This window comes from Mytilus edulis, chromosome 1, assembly GCF_963676685.1.
Source record: "Mytilus edulis chromosome 1, xbMytEdul2.2, whole genome shotgun sequence".
In the NCBI taxonomy this organism is placed as follows: Eukaryota; Metazoa; Mollusca; class Bivalvia; order Mytilida; family Mytilidae; genus Mytilus; species Mytilus edulis.
In genome coordinates, this window is record NC_092344.1 from 48,299,281 (window position 1) to 48,318,122 (window position 18,842).

The 18,842-nt window shown below is 30.4% G+C and overlaps 1 protein-coding gene across 1 annotated transcript; it reads right to left on the reverse strand.

Moving 5' to 3' along the window:
• Positions 1 to 3,749: 3,749 nt before the first annotated feature.
• Positions 3,750 to 18,789, reverse strand: LOC139483860 (uncharacterized). Its single transcript, XM_071267642.1, has 4 exons — positions 18,508 to 18,789; positions 17,493 to 17,867; positions 6,634 to 6,823; positions 3,750 to 5,852 (listed from the first exon to the last, which is right to left on the reverse strand). Exons 2-4 carry the CDS (start codon positions 17,828 to 17,830, stop codon positions 5,742 to 5,744), a joined length of 639 nt encoding a protein of 212 aa, XP_071123743.1. The 5' UTR covers positions 17,831 to 17,867; positions 18,508 to 18,789; the 3' UTR covers positions 3,750 to 5,741.
• Between the last annotated feature and the right edge of the window lie 53 nt (positions 18,790 to 18,842).

Genomic DNA, 18,842 nt, shown 5'->3' on the forward strand with positions numbered 1-18,842 from the left:
CAAGTCTTCAGTTACTTTAGGAATTGGAATAGTTTTTTTGTGATTTGAGATTGTGATTTTGTGTGCAAAAATATTCTCAAAATGAGAAGATTTCAAGTTTATAAATAGAAAGAAATGTGAGTATACTTCCAATGAGACAGCAACCAAACTATAAAAAAAGATATTGAGAGGTTTTCATATAGTTCAGCTGTTATGACTTTGTATAACTTGGGGGTATACACTAATGAGACAATAATCAAACTGCACAAAAAAAAACATAAAAAAATTTAGAGTCTACATATGGTTTTCAACAATCAAAATGTGATTTACTATACATTGTATGTCAAGCTTTAAATTGTCTATAGTTTTAAAAAAAACCATGGGGGAAACTTAACAGAGACTATCAATCTGCTATGAACACCCAATTTTTTATTGCCAAAAAAACATTTACCGTAGATATATCAAAAGCCAACATTTGGTACAGGAAAAAAGAATTTATCTTGATGATTAGACTTTAAAATAAATAGTATATGCAACTAAATCAATACAGGAAAAACACTTAACTCTATTATAACTGCAACAAAGATAACAAAATTTAAGCTCAAAATAAACAATATAAACAATTTCTTATCAAAAAATGTTGGCAGTTACTTAGAGCAGGCTTAATTAAGTGCTCAACTGGATTATATAAAATCCTATCATACTACACTCTAAGTGGCTTTTTTCAAAATGACAGTCATTTAATGGTCCATATATCAATCATACTGTGATGCAATTTATTTGATTTGTCTAGAAATATAATATATCTACAGAAGATTTAAAAAGGTTTGTTTTAATTCACTCCAAAATTCAAAGGTCACAATCATAAACTGTCTCAGTCATAGGATTCAATGATTTATTTGTCATTTATAGAAATAATGACAGACTATTGAGTTTATAAAATTTATTCAAATAAGTGAAAAAATTTATAGCTATGTTATAGGATGATACTGTTCCACATATGACTTACATTTGAAATTTGGTTAAAGACTTTTAAAGAATATACATGAATGTACTGATATAAAAGTTCAGAGAACCCTTGTTTATGCAGGGTTCAATTAAAAATTAAACAATTAGATTTTGAGTTCAAAACCAGCACATTGCAGGTGAATTTGACTTCAATCTCAATTCACAAGAATGACAGTTTTCCTACAAAATTTGTTGGTTATCTCCTATCACACAGGCCGCTTTCCTCCACCAATAAAAACTGGATGCTACAAATCAGCAAGTGACCTTAAACACCAAAGATTAATTAACCAATCTGCTTCCTTTTAAGACTTATATGAAAATACTTTAAAATATAGTAGTGAGAAAGTCATTTGCTATCTAAAACAGCCCTTGAATTCACTTTTGTTTTAATATAACAACCTTCACGTTACATTGTCATGAAATATTAATGTTATCCTGATAGTATACAAAGGATAACCGCTGAATTTAGTACCTTTCTATACGATTGTATTGGCTAGTGTAAACAGTATACGTTTTGGAATAGGGCAGCTGTGGGTCCAGGATTTCATCATGAATGGGCAGCAAACATAATAGAATCAAATTCAAAACAGTGTAGCCACGACCATTGATTGACGACCTAAATTCTCCCATTGACTGGGACAGATTAGGTAAATGTTAGTTTGTAACGTCCACTGCTAATACCAATCTTCTCCCCCTAAATCCTGTTAGATCTCGATATTGTATTTGTAATTGTTTACAGCAAATATTAACTTTTTTCTATTCTTATACCCCGTAACCAAACATAATGTGTCGCCTGCTGGTATCTCTCAGTTTTAAGGGAATTCATCAATTCTTATACAGCCTCTTTTTTCAATATCCATAGGATATGTGATAGAATATAAAAACAAACAAAATGATTTTTTACTGCAAACAATTTATGACAAATACTATTACTGATATGATGTTCTGTAAAACAATTAAAGCCTGGCCAATTGATTTAACTGTTATAGGTTGTTATAATTTCCCTCTATTTGACAAAATGAGCAACTCTTTAGCGACAGTTGCTGTGAAAAATGAGATGAAAATTCATCCTGTAAATTGATCTGTTTTCAATACTGTTTCTAGATGGTACATCAAAAACGATGATATCTGTATAATTTTGCAATTTGATCTCAATAAAAATGAGCATTGCGTTTAATTATTTATTATAATATCTTGTGTGACATGCTTTTCACTATGTCTGATGCCAGGTAACGATTGTCGTCTGCTCGATATGTTTTAGATAACTCATTGAATTTGTACTTTATAAAACAGTTTACAATACTTTCGCAACTTTTGGCTAAAAAGAATTGAAATTCTGCCGGTCAATTGACTCAGTGTTGCTTTCCTGTCTTTTTCTTTAGGTTTTCAGTAGTCCTTCAATGATCTGAAGATTATTTACTGTTTGCGCAGCCTGATGGCTGTATGCAATATTTTAAACAGTAAATCCACAAATCGAACGCGATAAAAAAAATTTCGAGATAATCACAGCTCTTGTCCGAGTATACTATTTGTAATAATTTTATAGTTAATATGATTGCATGGATGTATATTAAAGACTATGCATGGACTTACTTTTGGTGCGAATTAAATATTTTTTACGTAGCAAGTAGTTTTAGACTATGTTATTCGATACTTTCCCAGGAGTTGGAACATATCATCGCCCGCCCTTATCAGTTGGTCTATTTCTGTAGTCCCAAAGTGTACCTTCCTTTGATGGTAAGGTCTACGATTTTTATCGTGCATGTTAATGAATTTTCCACGAATATTTGGTAAAATCTACATAAATAAAGGTAAATTTTACATGTCATTTCGATGCCGTCTATAGCTGACAATGCGGTATGGGCTTTGCTCATTGTTGAAGGCCATACGGTGACCTATAGTTGTTAATTTCTGAGTCATTTGGTCTCTTGTGCATGTAGAGCTGTCTCGATCATTGGCAATCATACCACATCTTCTTTTTTATATAAACAATTAAAACATTAAACAGTTTGGTTGTGTACCTTATTGGTATATAGCTTTCATTGCAATCATACCTTTCTTTGGTTGCTAAAACTTGTGGTTTGGATCATTATTAATGAATAATATCCAGAAAAAAAAAACGGTATAGGAAGATGTGGTATGAGTGCCAACGAGACAATTCTCCATCCAAGTCACAAAGTAATTCATTATTGGTCAAGGTACAGTCTTTAACACGGAGCATTGGCTCACACCCAACAGCAAGCTATAAAGGGCCCCAAAAAATTAAAAGATTGCATTTAAGATTGGGACGAAGAACATAAAAGAATATCAATGAATATACTGTTCATTTGACCGATATTAACATCTTGTTTAATGTACTTTTATTTTGTCATAAAAAGTTTGTTGATTCTCCTTTTTTCCTTTGTCAAAATAAAAATAACGTACAAAGGTATAAGACAACCTTCCTGGAGCACCTGTGATCACCCACAGTTTTTGGTGGGGTTCGTGTTGCTTAGTCATTAGTTTTGTCTTGTGTACTATTATTTGTTTGTTTGTATTTTTCTTTTTAAACCTTGGCGTTGTGAGTTTATTTTCAAACCAGAACCAAGAGTTTGAATGTCCCTCTGGTATCTTTTGCCCCTCTTTTATAGTGCCAAAAAAGGTAAGGGAACAACACGACAGGCCGTAATTTGTTGTTGATGAAAATACATCGTCCTTCTACTATATAGTAAACCTATATATTAAATGAGACATGGAAATTGAAAGATATAGAAAGAACATAGTTCATATTTAAAGGTTTATTTTGTCAATAAAATATATCACAGATATTAAAAGTTTGATGTAATAAAATTTGACATCATTAACAAAAATCTATGCTAAAACAATTGGTCAACAAAAAGACGAACTATCACAAAGTCAATCAAATTGTAATTCTTCTTTAGTTCTATTTGATTTACCAAGTGGGAGAATTTCAGATAATAAAAATAAACGGCTCTGTTAACTTGTTAAGGACCCATTTACGGCAAGAACTTTTTTCAGCATCGTTTTTTAAACAACTTAATTTCTTTCTGTCTTTACAGGTCAGTCGGTAAAAATGAAAAGGCTGAACTAGAATATTCTTTGATTCTTCATTAAATAAGCTTTAATTTCAATAATATTTACATGCGTTTCCTATAACCTTTTTTTAAACCACAAATATTTAAAAAGATAGTTTTCACTAATTAAGTTCATTCCAACATCTAGAGAAAATGAAAAAAAAAACATTATTAATTTTAAAGTCCAGTTGATATCCAATTTGAATTTAATTTGATAAAAAATAAATGGAGTTTCCGTAAATTAAATGTATTGTAATAATTTTTTTTACAAAAATACGACGATTTGTTTTTTTTACACAAGTTCTTGATGAAATAATTCTTTGAAAATCTATAACCATTCTTTAAAAATCTCAAGCTGTATGTGGCACGAAACTCAAACACAAAGTACGAAACTCACAAAAAATGATGAAAAGTCGCTTAAATTGCCACTTTTCCAAATTCTCTAACATCTAGTGAAAGCTACACATTTAAATGAAATAAATACAATAGATTACAAAATGTATTTCTAACAATTATATTGCAAAGAAGAAGGAATAATACTGTTTTCAAATAGATTACTATGATTATTATTGCCTTTGCTAAACAATAATCAAAAATATATAATATTAATAAAAAAAAATATTTTCACAAACAAATGATTTATTGAGCAAACAAAACAACCTCCACAAATAAACCGTGGATTAGGTGAACATTCATGCATGCATACATAGAGACGAAGTTTTTACACCAAAAGTCCAAAGTTCCGTGTTACATTGTATATGTTTTATTATAGAAACTGAATATGTTTTGGTGTTTTAACCTATAACACAATAAAAAGGTTGATTCAGAAACACATAAGAAAAATATAATACTCAAAGTATTCAACAATGGTAATGCATTTTTGTTAAAAACTTTTCATTGAGGGTAACATGCATTATTCTTCGAAGTATTCCACGAGGGTAACATGCATTAATACTCAAAGAATTCCAAGAGGTTAACATGCACTTTTACTCAAAGTATTCCAAGAGTGAACATGCATTTTTACTCAAACCGTCTTCCAAGAGGGTAACACGCATTTTACTCAAAGTAATCTAAGAGAGTAACATGCATTTGTTTTATATCTGTGTATCCAAATACGGGAAACGTCACATTTTAATACTGTTTGTTATTACTGTTTTTAATTTCTTATTTGTGAGACTTTCTAGAAACCTTTCATAATTTTTCATCATTAATTAGTACTGTATTTTGATAAATATCTATAACAATAATTTCATAAATAATAATATTTTCTCATACCCTACGATGATCTATAATTCACAATTCAGCTACGTGTTTCAAAATATAAGCACATTTTTGACAGCACCATCTCAGCAATAAAAATATTTGAAATTACAGAAAAGATCAGAAAGTACCTAGATACTCTCTTATCAAAATTTCAAAAAAGAAGAGAAAATTTCAGTTATAACTTATTTTTTTATCTTTGTACAAACTGATTTGTTGCACCCCAATCCATGTTGAATCTATATTTGTCTCCTGCATAAATTATACAAAAGCTATACATATTACAGTATATATAAATTATACGGGGACAAATATTTTTAAACAGAAGGGAGGTGTAAGATAGAGAATGTCTCTTTATTGGCAATTTAAGTCATACTTGTCACATATCATAACAGAACAATCAAAGAAAGTTATGAGAAATTATTTTAGAGAACAACTCCAGTTAATAGGATTGTAGCGTAGTTTCTCTCTGTCTATCCTGTCTTCTAAGAATTTGTTTTGCTTTCTCGTTTCCCAATGATCTTCCATAAACTGAAAAGAAAATAAACAAAACACATTTATAATTACTGATACAAAAACATTTAGTTAATTAAATCTTTATGCTTATGCAATCGGTATGATAACATAAAACTAGTCTATTTTATTTTTAAAATTGCAAAATAAATATCACGCATATTGCAATGCTCAAAGTATGATCGGTCCTTATAGTGATGAATTGGAACATGTGGCTTGTGGTTATTTGGTCGCATTGTATGCCACTCTAGATACTAAAGACTAAAAAACGTTAGAAAAATAGCATAGCCATCAAATGTTCATCATGTTTATAGTCTTAAATGTTTGATTACTTGCCAATCACATTTCAACTTATGCATACGAAAAGCTAATCATATTTTCAACTATTGCATGTAAAAAGCCCTGTGGTATATATCTGTATAGTGTCATTGGCATATATACATGTACCCTTCACCTCGTGTAATTCATATCCATGACACGCTTACTATGCACATTATGCAGAAAACAATATCATCATGCAGACCAAGATGAAAAATGATACGAATAATATCTTTAATAACGTTACTTGTATATATATTTTTTTGAATTATTAAGATAAAATCAAGAACGGAATAGAAATAAAGTTCCTTTAATCGATAATAACAAATATACTTATTTGGAAGATTTATAAATATAAGATTTGAAGGCTATATATCTGCTCTGTATGCAAAATGTAATTGATCTTCAATTGCTTTGTTTTTGAATGAATAAAAAAACCAGCAGTAAACACAACTTCTCTCTTCTTTCTATAAATACATACCGTTTTATTTTGATTCCTGTATTGTTGTAAATACATGTGTTTGTTGATATATTTGTCTACGTCCTCTTTTCTACACTTGTTATCGTAAGCTATAGACATAGCACTCTCCTGTGTTTTCTCTCTGTTAAATTTATTTTTTTGAAAGTCTTTATCTTGCATTTGCTGTTTCAGTGTTTCTCTAAAATGCTTCCTGAAGAAAGAAAACAATTATCACATTATGATGTTTTAATAGAATCGAATTTTATAGAAAAATAAATATTTTTTTTAACCATTTTATTCTGTTTTTCTTTGACTTATAGTTTTTAATTGCTCTCTTTGTACAAACTAGCTCTGACACATCAAACACATACTAGATTTTAAGAACAGATTCAATCAAACTCGGAATTTATAGTAAATATGATGTCCAATGCAGTGGCAAATATTTCAAGCATATGCCAGAAGGACGCTAATAGAAATGCATGTTCATAAAGATTGGAATATGCTCTACAAAAATGATTGACCTGGATTAAGGGCATATCATTTGGTGTGTTGATAGAAACAGATATTGGGTCTCTCAACAAGCCACCTACGGGCATATCAAAGAGTTGTTCAAACATTTTTATAACTTGCAAAGAATGTACACCTAGTACGGTTGTTCGATTTGACAGTCTCATTTACAAACGGACTTGCGGCGGATATTAACACATCCTAAGCAACAAAACTGACGCCCCCTTCAGAACAAGTCATTCTGCCGGTACATTAGAATCTAAGTCAAATAAAATAAGATATATATAGAGAGAGATTTGTAAATATATGAAATAGGGCAAGTGTTTCAATTGGAATAAACTGTTTTATTCTGTTTTGGTCCTTTGCTGGGATGCGGTACGGAACGTTTGTCCTTGAAATTCCTTGCTACTGTACTATTCTATATTTTTATTTATTAAAACACAAAATATGTTGTATTATTTTTTTGTCGAGTGCATATACATCATTTAATAAAATGGCTGAATGTTTGCATTTAAAATCAGCTTCATTGAATTAGAAATTGTCGATTTTCATTCAATTCTGCAGTCATTTAATCCTTTATACTGTCTAAACCGGAACTTGATACTAATATACAAGCTTCCAATGTTTTTCGATTGATCAGATATCGTTTCCTGCTCAAATCTCTAATGAATCGATTTTAAACTAATATGCATTGTAACATTATTATGTATTAGAATATTTTCAAGTCTGGTGATATAATCCGGTGAACTTCTTTAGAAATTTAAGGATAATGACAAGTGCCAAGTAAACAAGTGCAATCTTAATTCTCAATGATTAAATCAGAGTTTAAAAAAATATGGCATTGTGTTGAATACGCAATGCGATAAAAGGGAAAACATATCTAATATATTCTTTTATTTATATTTAATTGTTGATTAGTTACCAATACTATAGTCTGGGTTCCTGTCGGAAGAACAAAACACAATGTAAGCTCTCGTCTGCTAAACATTGGTGCATTCCAATATTTTGATTTTCTAAATTTGTTTGAGGTTAAACGGCTTTACAAATTAATCACAGACCTTATTACCAAAATTACACTTTAAGTTACATAAACATATGTATAGATCTAACATGTTATTTCACAGATCACCATATTTGGGTTTAAATAATAAGAATCAGATTTGAAATCTTAAAGATAAGAGACAGATTTAAATTACATGTCACATTGCACAATAGCAATTGTCCTTTATTCAAATTACAAGATTTACTATACTGATGACACCATTTAAAATCGACACTAGCTGTTTTGACGGCATTCAGTTACCGTAATATAATTATTTGAACACTTTGTATTTCAGTTATAATTAAACAAGTTGGTCACAGTGTAATTCTGTGGAATTTTAACCATTTTTTTTGTTTATGTGTGTTTGTCCGTGTGTATGATGTGTTTGTGTGTGTGAAGATTATCTAATTTAATATTCACTTTTTCGTCTAAGCGTTTTCTAAAATATATCGTTGCTCGGTGTTATACACGAATAACAATAAGTCAAGTCTATTGTGCATGTGGAGTCATGTCTGAAACCAAACATGTCACCGAGAACAATAACAATTCCAAAACTGAAGGATAAAAAAAAGCTCGTAGCCACGGCAGTTGAACGTCGCCTTGTGAATGTTTGGAGAACATTGCCTCTAAAGTTTGGAACATGTACAATATCAGTGTTTGCCTTCGAAATCTCCCATTTACTTAGTATGTTTTTGCTTTCTTGAATATACTAAGATATTTCAGTTTTCAATAAGGTATACCGATCACCAAATGATAAGACATGATAGCTATAGCATTACAACTCAATATGTATGAGAGCTTAGCTATAAATCTATTCTTTGGCGTTTACCACAGTCACATGCAGTTGTCTGTGATTGCATTATATTGTGTGATATAGGATAGAGAGATAACCCTTAATAAAAATTTACTCTTCCTGTATTATATGTCCTTGTAGCTTTTGTCGTCAATACAAAAGGGGGTCAACGAAGAGTCCTTTAGCTATATTTTTGAGACATTATGGAATTAAAAATAATATTCCTTGGTTGATATTTTTTTAATTTGCTGAAGTCCGCTTTAGCGTAGTTATATTTTCAATTTTGGTCAATGAATTACTTTTAAGCACTATACTTCTGATTTGTTATGATGACGTGACCTTAGGGAGCTACCATTTGATTTTTATGGGGGGGGGGGGGGAGAGGGGGGGGGGGGGCTAGGATGAAATTTGAAAAAAATAGGCAGGACAGGAGTTTTGAGTAAAAAAAAGGCAGGATGAGACACTTGCACAAAAAAAAGTCAGGACGACAATTTAGGTAAAAAAAAATCAGGATAAACTAAAAATAAAAAAGGCAGGACCGAACAGAGTGAAAAATAAAAAGGCAGAACCGAGATTACAGCTAAAAAAAATGCATGACAAAATTTTTCATCCTAGTCCCCCCCCCCCCCCCCCCCCCAATAAAAATCAAATGGCAGCTCCCTTAGTATGTGACAAAATTAACACTCCAAACATTACCAACATATAAACGAATTAAATTGGATTAAGTTACTCAAGAATTTAAGACAACTTGGTTACCAACACACAACAAACTTTTCAAAGAAAAGATTAAGTCAATCGTGAAAGAAAGTAATTCAATTTTCAATTTAAGCTAGCTTCACCATATACCTCACACTTCTTGGTATATTAATCTTTTTAAAAAGAACCCAGGCATGACTACTTTTCAAAATGAAGGTTATATAGATCATAAAGAATGCTTTTTAGATATGAAATCATTTGTGAAAATGTTTACATTTTATGGGATGATTTCTTTGAAGAAGATAGTTGAAAAGTCTATACCCATTTCACAATCACTAACCTTTTAAGAAATCGTGTTAAAAAATGAAAATGTGGTGAAAGATAAAAGCTTTATGAAATATTTACGATGTATTCAATTAAGAAGTATATTTATATATATATAGATCCGAATATTCATGAACTTCTAAACAAATTTTGAGAATAATAGAGACGAATCGGTGATTTCTGCAACTTTTACAGCAATTCAAAGACTAGAGTCACTAGAGAAGACTGAAGTATATAAATACGTAATATACCTTGACTTCTCCTATCCAACAATATAACCTTAAAAGAATGGGTGTTTATTTGGCTCCGTGGCATGTTTAAAAACACAACCACGTTTGTTTGGAATGGGGACGGTAAATGTCATCCCTTGTTATTGGAGTGCCTCCCTCTTAGTATGTTAAAGAATTTTGCATCTAGTTTCGCGAGTCCTTCGGTTGCCTGTTGCGTTGCAACATTTATCCTACTGTCAAGCACAACTTAAATTTTCCATCGGCATTAAAATTCCCGCCATTCACCACAATCTGTCCTCTTGAAATTGACAGAATATAAACTTGGATGTATTGTCCTGAATATGCATATAAAATGTGCCACTGACTGGTGATATTACGATATAAGAAAAAACGGAGCGGTGGCAGTTTTATGGAACATACATGTGCATAAGAAGCGAATATTTTTCAATCCGTCTTGTAATCTATTTTCAAAAGAAAATTTTATCTACTTTGAAAACTTTTTCCTACATATTTATTTTTCTGTACATGTTTATTTGAACTAGTTATACAAGTCTATGTGAACCTGAAGATTCGGGTTAAAAATAGTTTTTTTCCCCACGTAACAGTTCGTTCGATTTGATAAAAAAGCAAACATATAAAATAATTGATTACAAAAATTACAGCATAACCAACTTATCTTATATAATTCTTATAATCTCAAATTGACTTTTGTTAAAATTGTTTGATAAATAAACATTTATTTATTTCAATATTTGTAACACCGCCTTTTTATTGGTATGTATTGATAAGTCATGGTTTAATGCAAGATTTATATTTTCTTCAAACATTCTATCACGAAATGTTGTGATAATATTTAAATGTTATCTTGACGTTTTGATTTTACAGAAATATAAATGTCTATGTAACTAAAATTTACCCTGTTGACATAAAGTAATTTATAGATACACGAACATTTATTATAATTTATTGCAGTGTTTAAATAATCATTTATTTGTGTTTTTATAATGGAAGTTTTTTTTCTCACAAACTTCACTTTAATTTTGGTTTTTGAAATTTGTCATGTCCTTTTATCTTAATAAATACATTTGTAATATCGGCCACTGCACTCACAGAAACCAACAACAATACGGTTAGCGAATTAAAAAGATACACACAAAATATAAAATTTTATATAAACTTTCTTGTTACTTTTTTGTTAAAACCGTATTCAATAATGAAAAATTACAACGATAAAGTACTAAAATATTACATGAAATTAAAATATGGGATTCGGAAACAAGTTTAGAAAAACTTTAATAAATTCGTCTACCAATTTTGTTACTTTTAAAGTGTACTAAAGTCCTAGTTTAACTTATTATGATTGTATCTCTTACTTAGAAAATTGCGAGGTTAAACAGAAATATACAGACTATAAAAAACCCTTTCATGGACATAGAAAACTTTCATGAATAATAATGATCTATATTTTCCCTATGCATAAACAGATATATAGAAGAACCAATTGACACATAATCTTATGAAATTAAAAACACCATTCATCTTTATAAAATATGACGATCAGATAAAAAAAACTTTCAAAATAAAAGGGACTATCTATTATAATAAGTAATTATAATGAACTTGAACTGTTTTTCAAATTCTTCCAATAAAATTGTAATTATAAGGTGATAGTCGCTAAATATATCATGTATATATGTCTCTACATGTATTTGTTTGTGAGAGGTGGCGTAAATAACTAGATTTCCCCAAGTTACTAGCTTGTCATTTAAAATTTAACCAGATCTATTAACTTCAAGGGGGTATACATTAAAATTAAAGTATCGCATGTTTTAATAGATACATAAGTCTTTGATCGATATAATTTACGATTATATCGACATGAAAAATTAAGATGTACTGCCATAAATATAGGTCCTCAATTCAACAGTTGCGTATATTTAATTTGCACTGACTGACTCTATGCATGGTGGAGCATCCCTACTGATGGTTGTCTCCACAGCTTGAGTTCGAATATGAGTTCGAATTTTGCTACGAAAACTATACAAATTTGCAAGTGCAATAACTAAGATAGATATTTTTGTTTTCTTCAGATTTATAAAGTTTTAGGTACATATGGCTAGCAAATAGTCAGAACTCTAGATCTATTTGTAAAATGCTCAATGGCAGTGAAAAAACTGCTGTTAAATTATTTTTCCCTTCCAAAACCCTCTTCAATGTTTAGCATGTTCTCAGCGCGTGCGTTCGGGTAAACATGTAGTAACAATGAAACAAAACCAAACAAAAAAACGTCAGGTTTAACGTTATTGTAAATTTTATGTAAATTGCCAGAACCTTAGAAAAATGCCTTCACAGCATGTCAAGTTCGAAGTCGATTCGAGTCTAGACAAAATGCAGTTTCTCTTCAAATAATGAAAGCAGGACAAACTGCATTGCATTGTGACTTCAGCTGCATTTTAAATTAAAAGTTACCAAAGTAAACAAACTATTGGTTTATGTTACTTCAATCGAAAGAATGGAATAAAATATTAAAAGACCGGATTTTTCTGCTGTTAAAGAGACGCATAAAACTATCTCCATTCTTTTATTTGGATTTTATCGAGGTTCTGAACAGGAGAAAATAACCCCGATAAAGAACCCAGTCTCGCTCATTTGAAGTTCATGCGATTATTTTTCGATTAACGTCAAGTTGAATTACAAATGTAGGTTCCGATATTTATGATTTTTTAGAATTGTCATTGTAAACATTAATACACTACTAACAGGTTGGAACTTTGGAACGTGTCTGTTGGTCTAGTAAAGAATATACTTCTATTAAAAGCTAGATCTATATATATGACAAAAAGCTTGTATAGTATTTATAAACATAGTACAGTACTGCAATTGTATTATATGAAAGAGACTAAATATTTTTTTTTAATTATTTGACACATATGGTTAACATAGTAATGTAATGAGTTGGAATAAATATAAGTCTATTGCATCGCTTAAGAAAACAGTTGGTTCACAGACAAAGCTGTAATTTATTAATCTTTTGAACGGATAATAACTTTATATGATTTAACTATTCGAATCGATAATACAAAAAATCTCAATTAATCGTCCATTGTTCCTGGTATCGATTAGAACGAAATCTGATCGATGCTTCTTCCCTAGAAACAAAAAGGCTATAGATTGCCTCGTTAACGGTTTTTCAAATATTTAAGTTTCTGAAGTACCTATTGAATTTTTGAGTAGATAAATTAAAGCCTTTTATTTTCCTCGGGGATTCTGTGTCGCACAGGAAATTGATTTTTTTGTGAAGGAATTTACATTTTGAAATTATTTTCAATGAAATTTGATTCTAATTATTGCAAATGACTAGCAGTTCGATATTTAGATTCTTCAATTATAATTCAAGGTTCATTTAAAATATGTATTTTTCTCTCCAGTATCTTATTTTGTTTGAAGTTTTCACAGCAATTGAACGTCTATTTACATGCACGCTGCGCTTGTAAGTAAAGCAATTAACTAGACGTACCACAGTGTCAACAAAAGAGCTTCTCAAGGTACTAGTATTCTTCATTGAAAAAAAAACCAATTGTAACATTTTTAAAAGAGATTGTATGAAGAATAGACATTTATTCTTATATATTTGCCATAAACAATACTTAGCTTAATGAAATATAGTGCCAACTTCTAGTTTACATTAACTATATGCTTTTGAATGTTTTACATGCACCACCAGAACACAAAGAAAAATCAATTATTCCTGAAATGTTATACATAAATAGATACTGCTTACTAGAAGAAAGAATCAACTGCACGTTTTTTTATGAAATGCCACAAAAAAGAGATTAATTTATTTTACTTTTTTCTCAATATTATTTGACAATTATCTGATGTTTCAAGAGGTTGTAACTTTCATCAATTTCTTAATGTTCAATACGAATTTGAGCGAGAAATTATAATAACTATTTTATTTTCTTATCATGTTAAGAACTTAAACTGACCAGTCCAAATGAAAAATTTCTAATGTATATATATATAAAGGAAGTTATAATATGTGTTTATATTAACACTAAAAAAATAATCATTTCAACCCATTCAGTGGCGTGCACGTGGTGCAAGATAAAGTATACGACTCTTCCATTACACCCTTTAAATGTGGGAGCCTGGATTCTCTCTACTCGTCCCGATCGACGCACTTTGCAGCACCTATATAAATCTTCGCATGACATGTGTGTCACTGGACGCTAAGCAAAACAATCAAAGTTAATAATTTAATATTGAATATTTGGCAACCTTGCAAACTGTTCGTTAGCAATTTCATATTTTAGTTTCAAAAGATATTTTCAAAAAGTATAAGTACATTATTAAATATTATTACTAGTGATTTAGTCATTCAAAGACATACATGTAGATTGCAATTATTTCAATTAAATAAGTTTGTCCATTGTTTGGTTTGTTCTTGAGGGTGTTCTCAGACATCAATAGTTCGCCAGATTAAATACTTGAACGTAGTATATTTATACTTATATACAATGCAGTCTTATACTTAATATATGTATATATATATGTCTGAATCTTACCAGGAATGTTAATATTTGAAATATTTTTTTTTTAACTTATTCGTCATGAATGATAGAATCAAAATGTCGCACAGTTCATGTATTTGTATATTTTAACATAAGTGCAGATAAAGATAAGATCTGATAATAACTGTTATAGTTTTTAGTCCAAATATTTGTTTAAGACCCTTGTGAAAACCAGTAGCTATTCTGAACATCTGTGGCGCTTTTAACTAATTTTTCTGCCTTTATCTTTTATGCAAGATTGAGACCGACATTCGAATTATAAATATTTGGCGAATACACATAATTATATAATGTGCTCTAGACTTGACCCGAGAAAGGGATTATATCATTATGGATTGATTGACTTTAGTCCAGTGACAAATATTTCTAGGTAATGTATGTTCAGATAGAACAAAATTCAACAACTAATACAGTATGTTTCTCCTGAAATAAGAGTCTACCGGATCGAAGGACAACAAATAGTGGTTGTCACTTATAAATGGGGGTATAGGGGATAGGGACAAAAATTAAGCCTTACAAAAGGCCACCTATGGTTTTATCTCTCCCCTCTCGAGGTATCGTGTAACTGTCTTCTAAGCAAGACGGTGTCGTTTTAGCAAGGGTTTAACTGCTGATGGAAAGAAAAGCCACCATTGGATCGAGATTAAAGAAGATGGTTTAATATTCCAATGAAATGACGGTTAGTTGCACGAGGGTTTTAGTCTTTCTTCGGTTTTTAAAAGAATAACTTTGATATGAATTTAAGATGGCTGAAATGAAAAAATAAATATACGCATATGTATATGTAAATAAAGTCGATTCCATATCTTAAATACTAAGTTACAACACCCTAATGTGATATCTGAGGTTTATCGTTATTCCAAATTTTATAAAAAGATGGATTAAAGTGGATTAACTACTGATATTAAATTTCAAACATTTAGCACTAACCACGGTATTTACAAAACGAAATATTAACTGTACTCTTATTAAAGGTAAATTTTACATTTAAATTTTAGAGTGTATAAGCTAGTTAAAATGTCTCAAGTAGTCAGTGTTATCAAAGTTTGGCTAGAAATTGATCTTTACGATAAGTTTTCGTCATGTGCTCCTGGGTAGGGTCAAATACATATCTAAGTAGAAAAAAGATATACTTTTTAAAACCACATAATTTATCGTGACTTGTGTTAAATTTCAATTCTTTTGTTTGAATGTTTTAATTTAAAATTTGTCAATTTAAAAACCTTTTGTAAGTAATGATATTAAAATGTGCTAAATCTAAACAGTAATAGATGTTAGCAACACCGGATATATTCTAATGAGATTAAATACTCCATAGAAAATTGAAATAACATATACTTCAACGGGTACGGTGTAGATTTATTTCTACATGTGTTGAAGTGTCTTTTGTGACTTTAAAATTTACAAATCTTTAACTGAAATGTTTTCAAAAGATTGCAATGCATGTGTTGATGAAATGTCTTGCATGTAAGGAAAATTTTAAGGTCCTCACAATATGTGTGTGTACGCAATTCATATGGGTTATACTTTAAAAACTTTATTCAAAATGAAAACTTATATGTTCATTTTCCCAACTCGTAAGTAACTACATTCTCAATTCACATGTGCGTGAGTGTGGGTTTTGATAAGTTGATTATTTGGGTTATATATTTATTACTGGTCACGGCTCTTGGTACGTAAATGATTACACGTACGTGATTTTTACCACTTTACTTGTTTAGCTACTCTACTTTTTAATTACTACTTCTATAAAAAAAAAAATACTGACACTGTTCAACTTTTTACATGACACACACATCAGCAGCATCACTTTCAAACCTGTCTAATTAAGATATTGTGATGGAATAGATCGAACATCTTCTATTTTCATAATTGAAGGAGAGTAAAGGCAAGAAGACTCGAGTTGACCTGCGACCTTTTAAAGTCAATACTAGGGTTGTTTTGGTCTAACTGTATTGTATATATGTCATTTAGTTAAATGTCTGAAGACCATTAAGAGGAAAGACCGCATTGCAAGTGCTGCCATTTTATGATATTGAAATATTGGCTATTTTAACTAGTATTCCACTGTATGTATATTAAATGTAAACCTATCCCATTTGCACGCCTTAAATGACCTTGAATATTAAAAACAAATTGAATGCGATGATTATAGCCTTAATAGATTTGTTATGTAATATCTAAAATGTAATGTATTGAACAGATTCTTATTAATGCACATTCACGTTATGTACATACACATTAACATAACGAGCATACCAGGTATGCATAGAGAGGGCTCGTATAGTTCAAAAAAAGGTGTTTTGATAAAATGATTGAAAAATGAACATTATCTGAAAATACTTGTTAAAAATATATTTCATAAACTAGTTGAAAATATGATGAGGTAAGGATAGTACCTCCTTTTCCATTACATTATGAGACGAGAATTTGATAACTTGATAGCTTGATAAATTACCAAAAATATCAAAGGAACAGTATTGTTAGTTCTTCGTCTTGAAAGTTGTTGCAAAAGTTTTAAATATGAACAGAAAAGCTAACACCTATTTGAGGACCCTGACAGTCCATTTAATGCTCACTGGTACTGTTCCATGGACTATATATAAGAAATCAATAAATTGTAGATCAAACTGTTGAAACAATCCTACAAAAAACAGATTCGTTGTCCTAACCCAACCCCCCTCTTTTCCCCCATATAAAAATACCCTACATACCTATATTGTTCCTTTTCGGCGGGTTGACCATAAAAAGGTTTTGACCACGCTGAGTGGTATCTCTGATGCTCTCTCTGTTGCATCATAATCCTTCGTGCCTCATTGTGCCAATGTTGGTCTACTGTTTCCCAAGCCATGTTTATCCGCTTCTTAGGAGGAGGAGGTGACAATGGATTAATCCTCTGTGGTATGCGCACAAGTTCCATAGAGGTTGAGAGTTCTCTTGGAGGATAAGGTCCAAATGAATTGGTAGATAGCGATGCTGATAAAGTCCGAGGACATTTTGTTGGAACTGGCGTACTTATTGGTGATATTTTTGGCAGTGTTGTTGTAGACATTTTGAAGTATATTTACACGAGACCCTAAGTCACAAATCTGAGGAATGAACCAAAAGATCAATTGAAATATGTACACATGTAATTCAAGTTACGTTCTTTGATAATGTGAATTTAATACATATACGCGATCCTATAGTCAGGTAAATTTTCAAGAGTCAAATCTTAAGTTATTTATTCTATACAATTATGTCACCGCGTTTTTCACTCCACTCCCTCGAAGAAAAAAATGTTGAAATCGATGTCTGGTATCTGACGACTTTTTCAAATTATAACCTAACTTAAAAGACACTTTGTATAGTTTTACAGTCATAGAAATAATTTTCTTTCATTAGGTTCAATTATGTCATCGTTTCCTTTTCTTTTCATTCCGTACACAAATTGATTTCAGCATGTTAAATTATGGTGTTTATATTCGGTCTTTAAAGAAGATCAGACATATTTGTTTGCAACCATTCAAGTTAAATAATGAATGTTTAATGCACTTTAATATTATTCAAACATTGTTCGATATGATCATATAGACTATATATACATTTATATTAAATATGAATTAAAACTCAATACATATTAAAACTTAAATATCATCTGCTAGTTTAAAACGACAATGTGTAGAAATGTTTCGCGTCTATGAACAATTAAAAATACAACGAAACAAAACAAATTAATGCTCTACATACCTGTAAAAGTTAACATATATCCAGATTTTTACATTTTTTTCAAATTATCACCATTTTCATATCTAAACTTTTTGCATGTTGAGTTTCACAGTTGGTCACATGATAATTCGTACGTCGCTACGGAGATACGAGTAAGCCTCGTTTGTATAATTCATTCAATTGTCAAAAAGTTGATCCGTTTTAAAACGGGTAGGATTACTGTTTTTATATGTATAGTATTTATTTAATATTTGTGGAAGGCAATTAGTGAAGCTATTCAAAAGAGAATTACCTTTTACCTGTAAAAACTTAGGTATATCATTTTACCTTTAGTTAAAAGAAAGGTTTTAAGAGAT

Coding starts and splice junctions, on each gene's coding strand:
- LOC139483860 (XM_071267642.1), bottom strand. CDS start 17,830: ATGTCTACAACAACACTGCCAAAAATATCACCAATAAGTACGCCAGTT. Junction 6,824..17,492: donor GCCGAAAAGGAACAATATAG/GTATGTAGGGTA, acceptor TTCTTTCTTCAG/GAAGCATTTTAGAGAAACAC. Junction 5,853..6,633: donor ACAGGAATCAAAATAAAACG/GTATGTATTTAT, acceptor TTTTCTTTTCAG/TTTATGGAAGATCATTGGGA.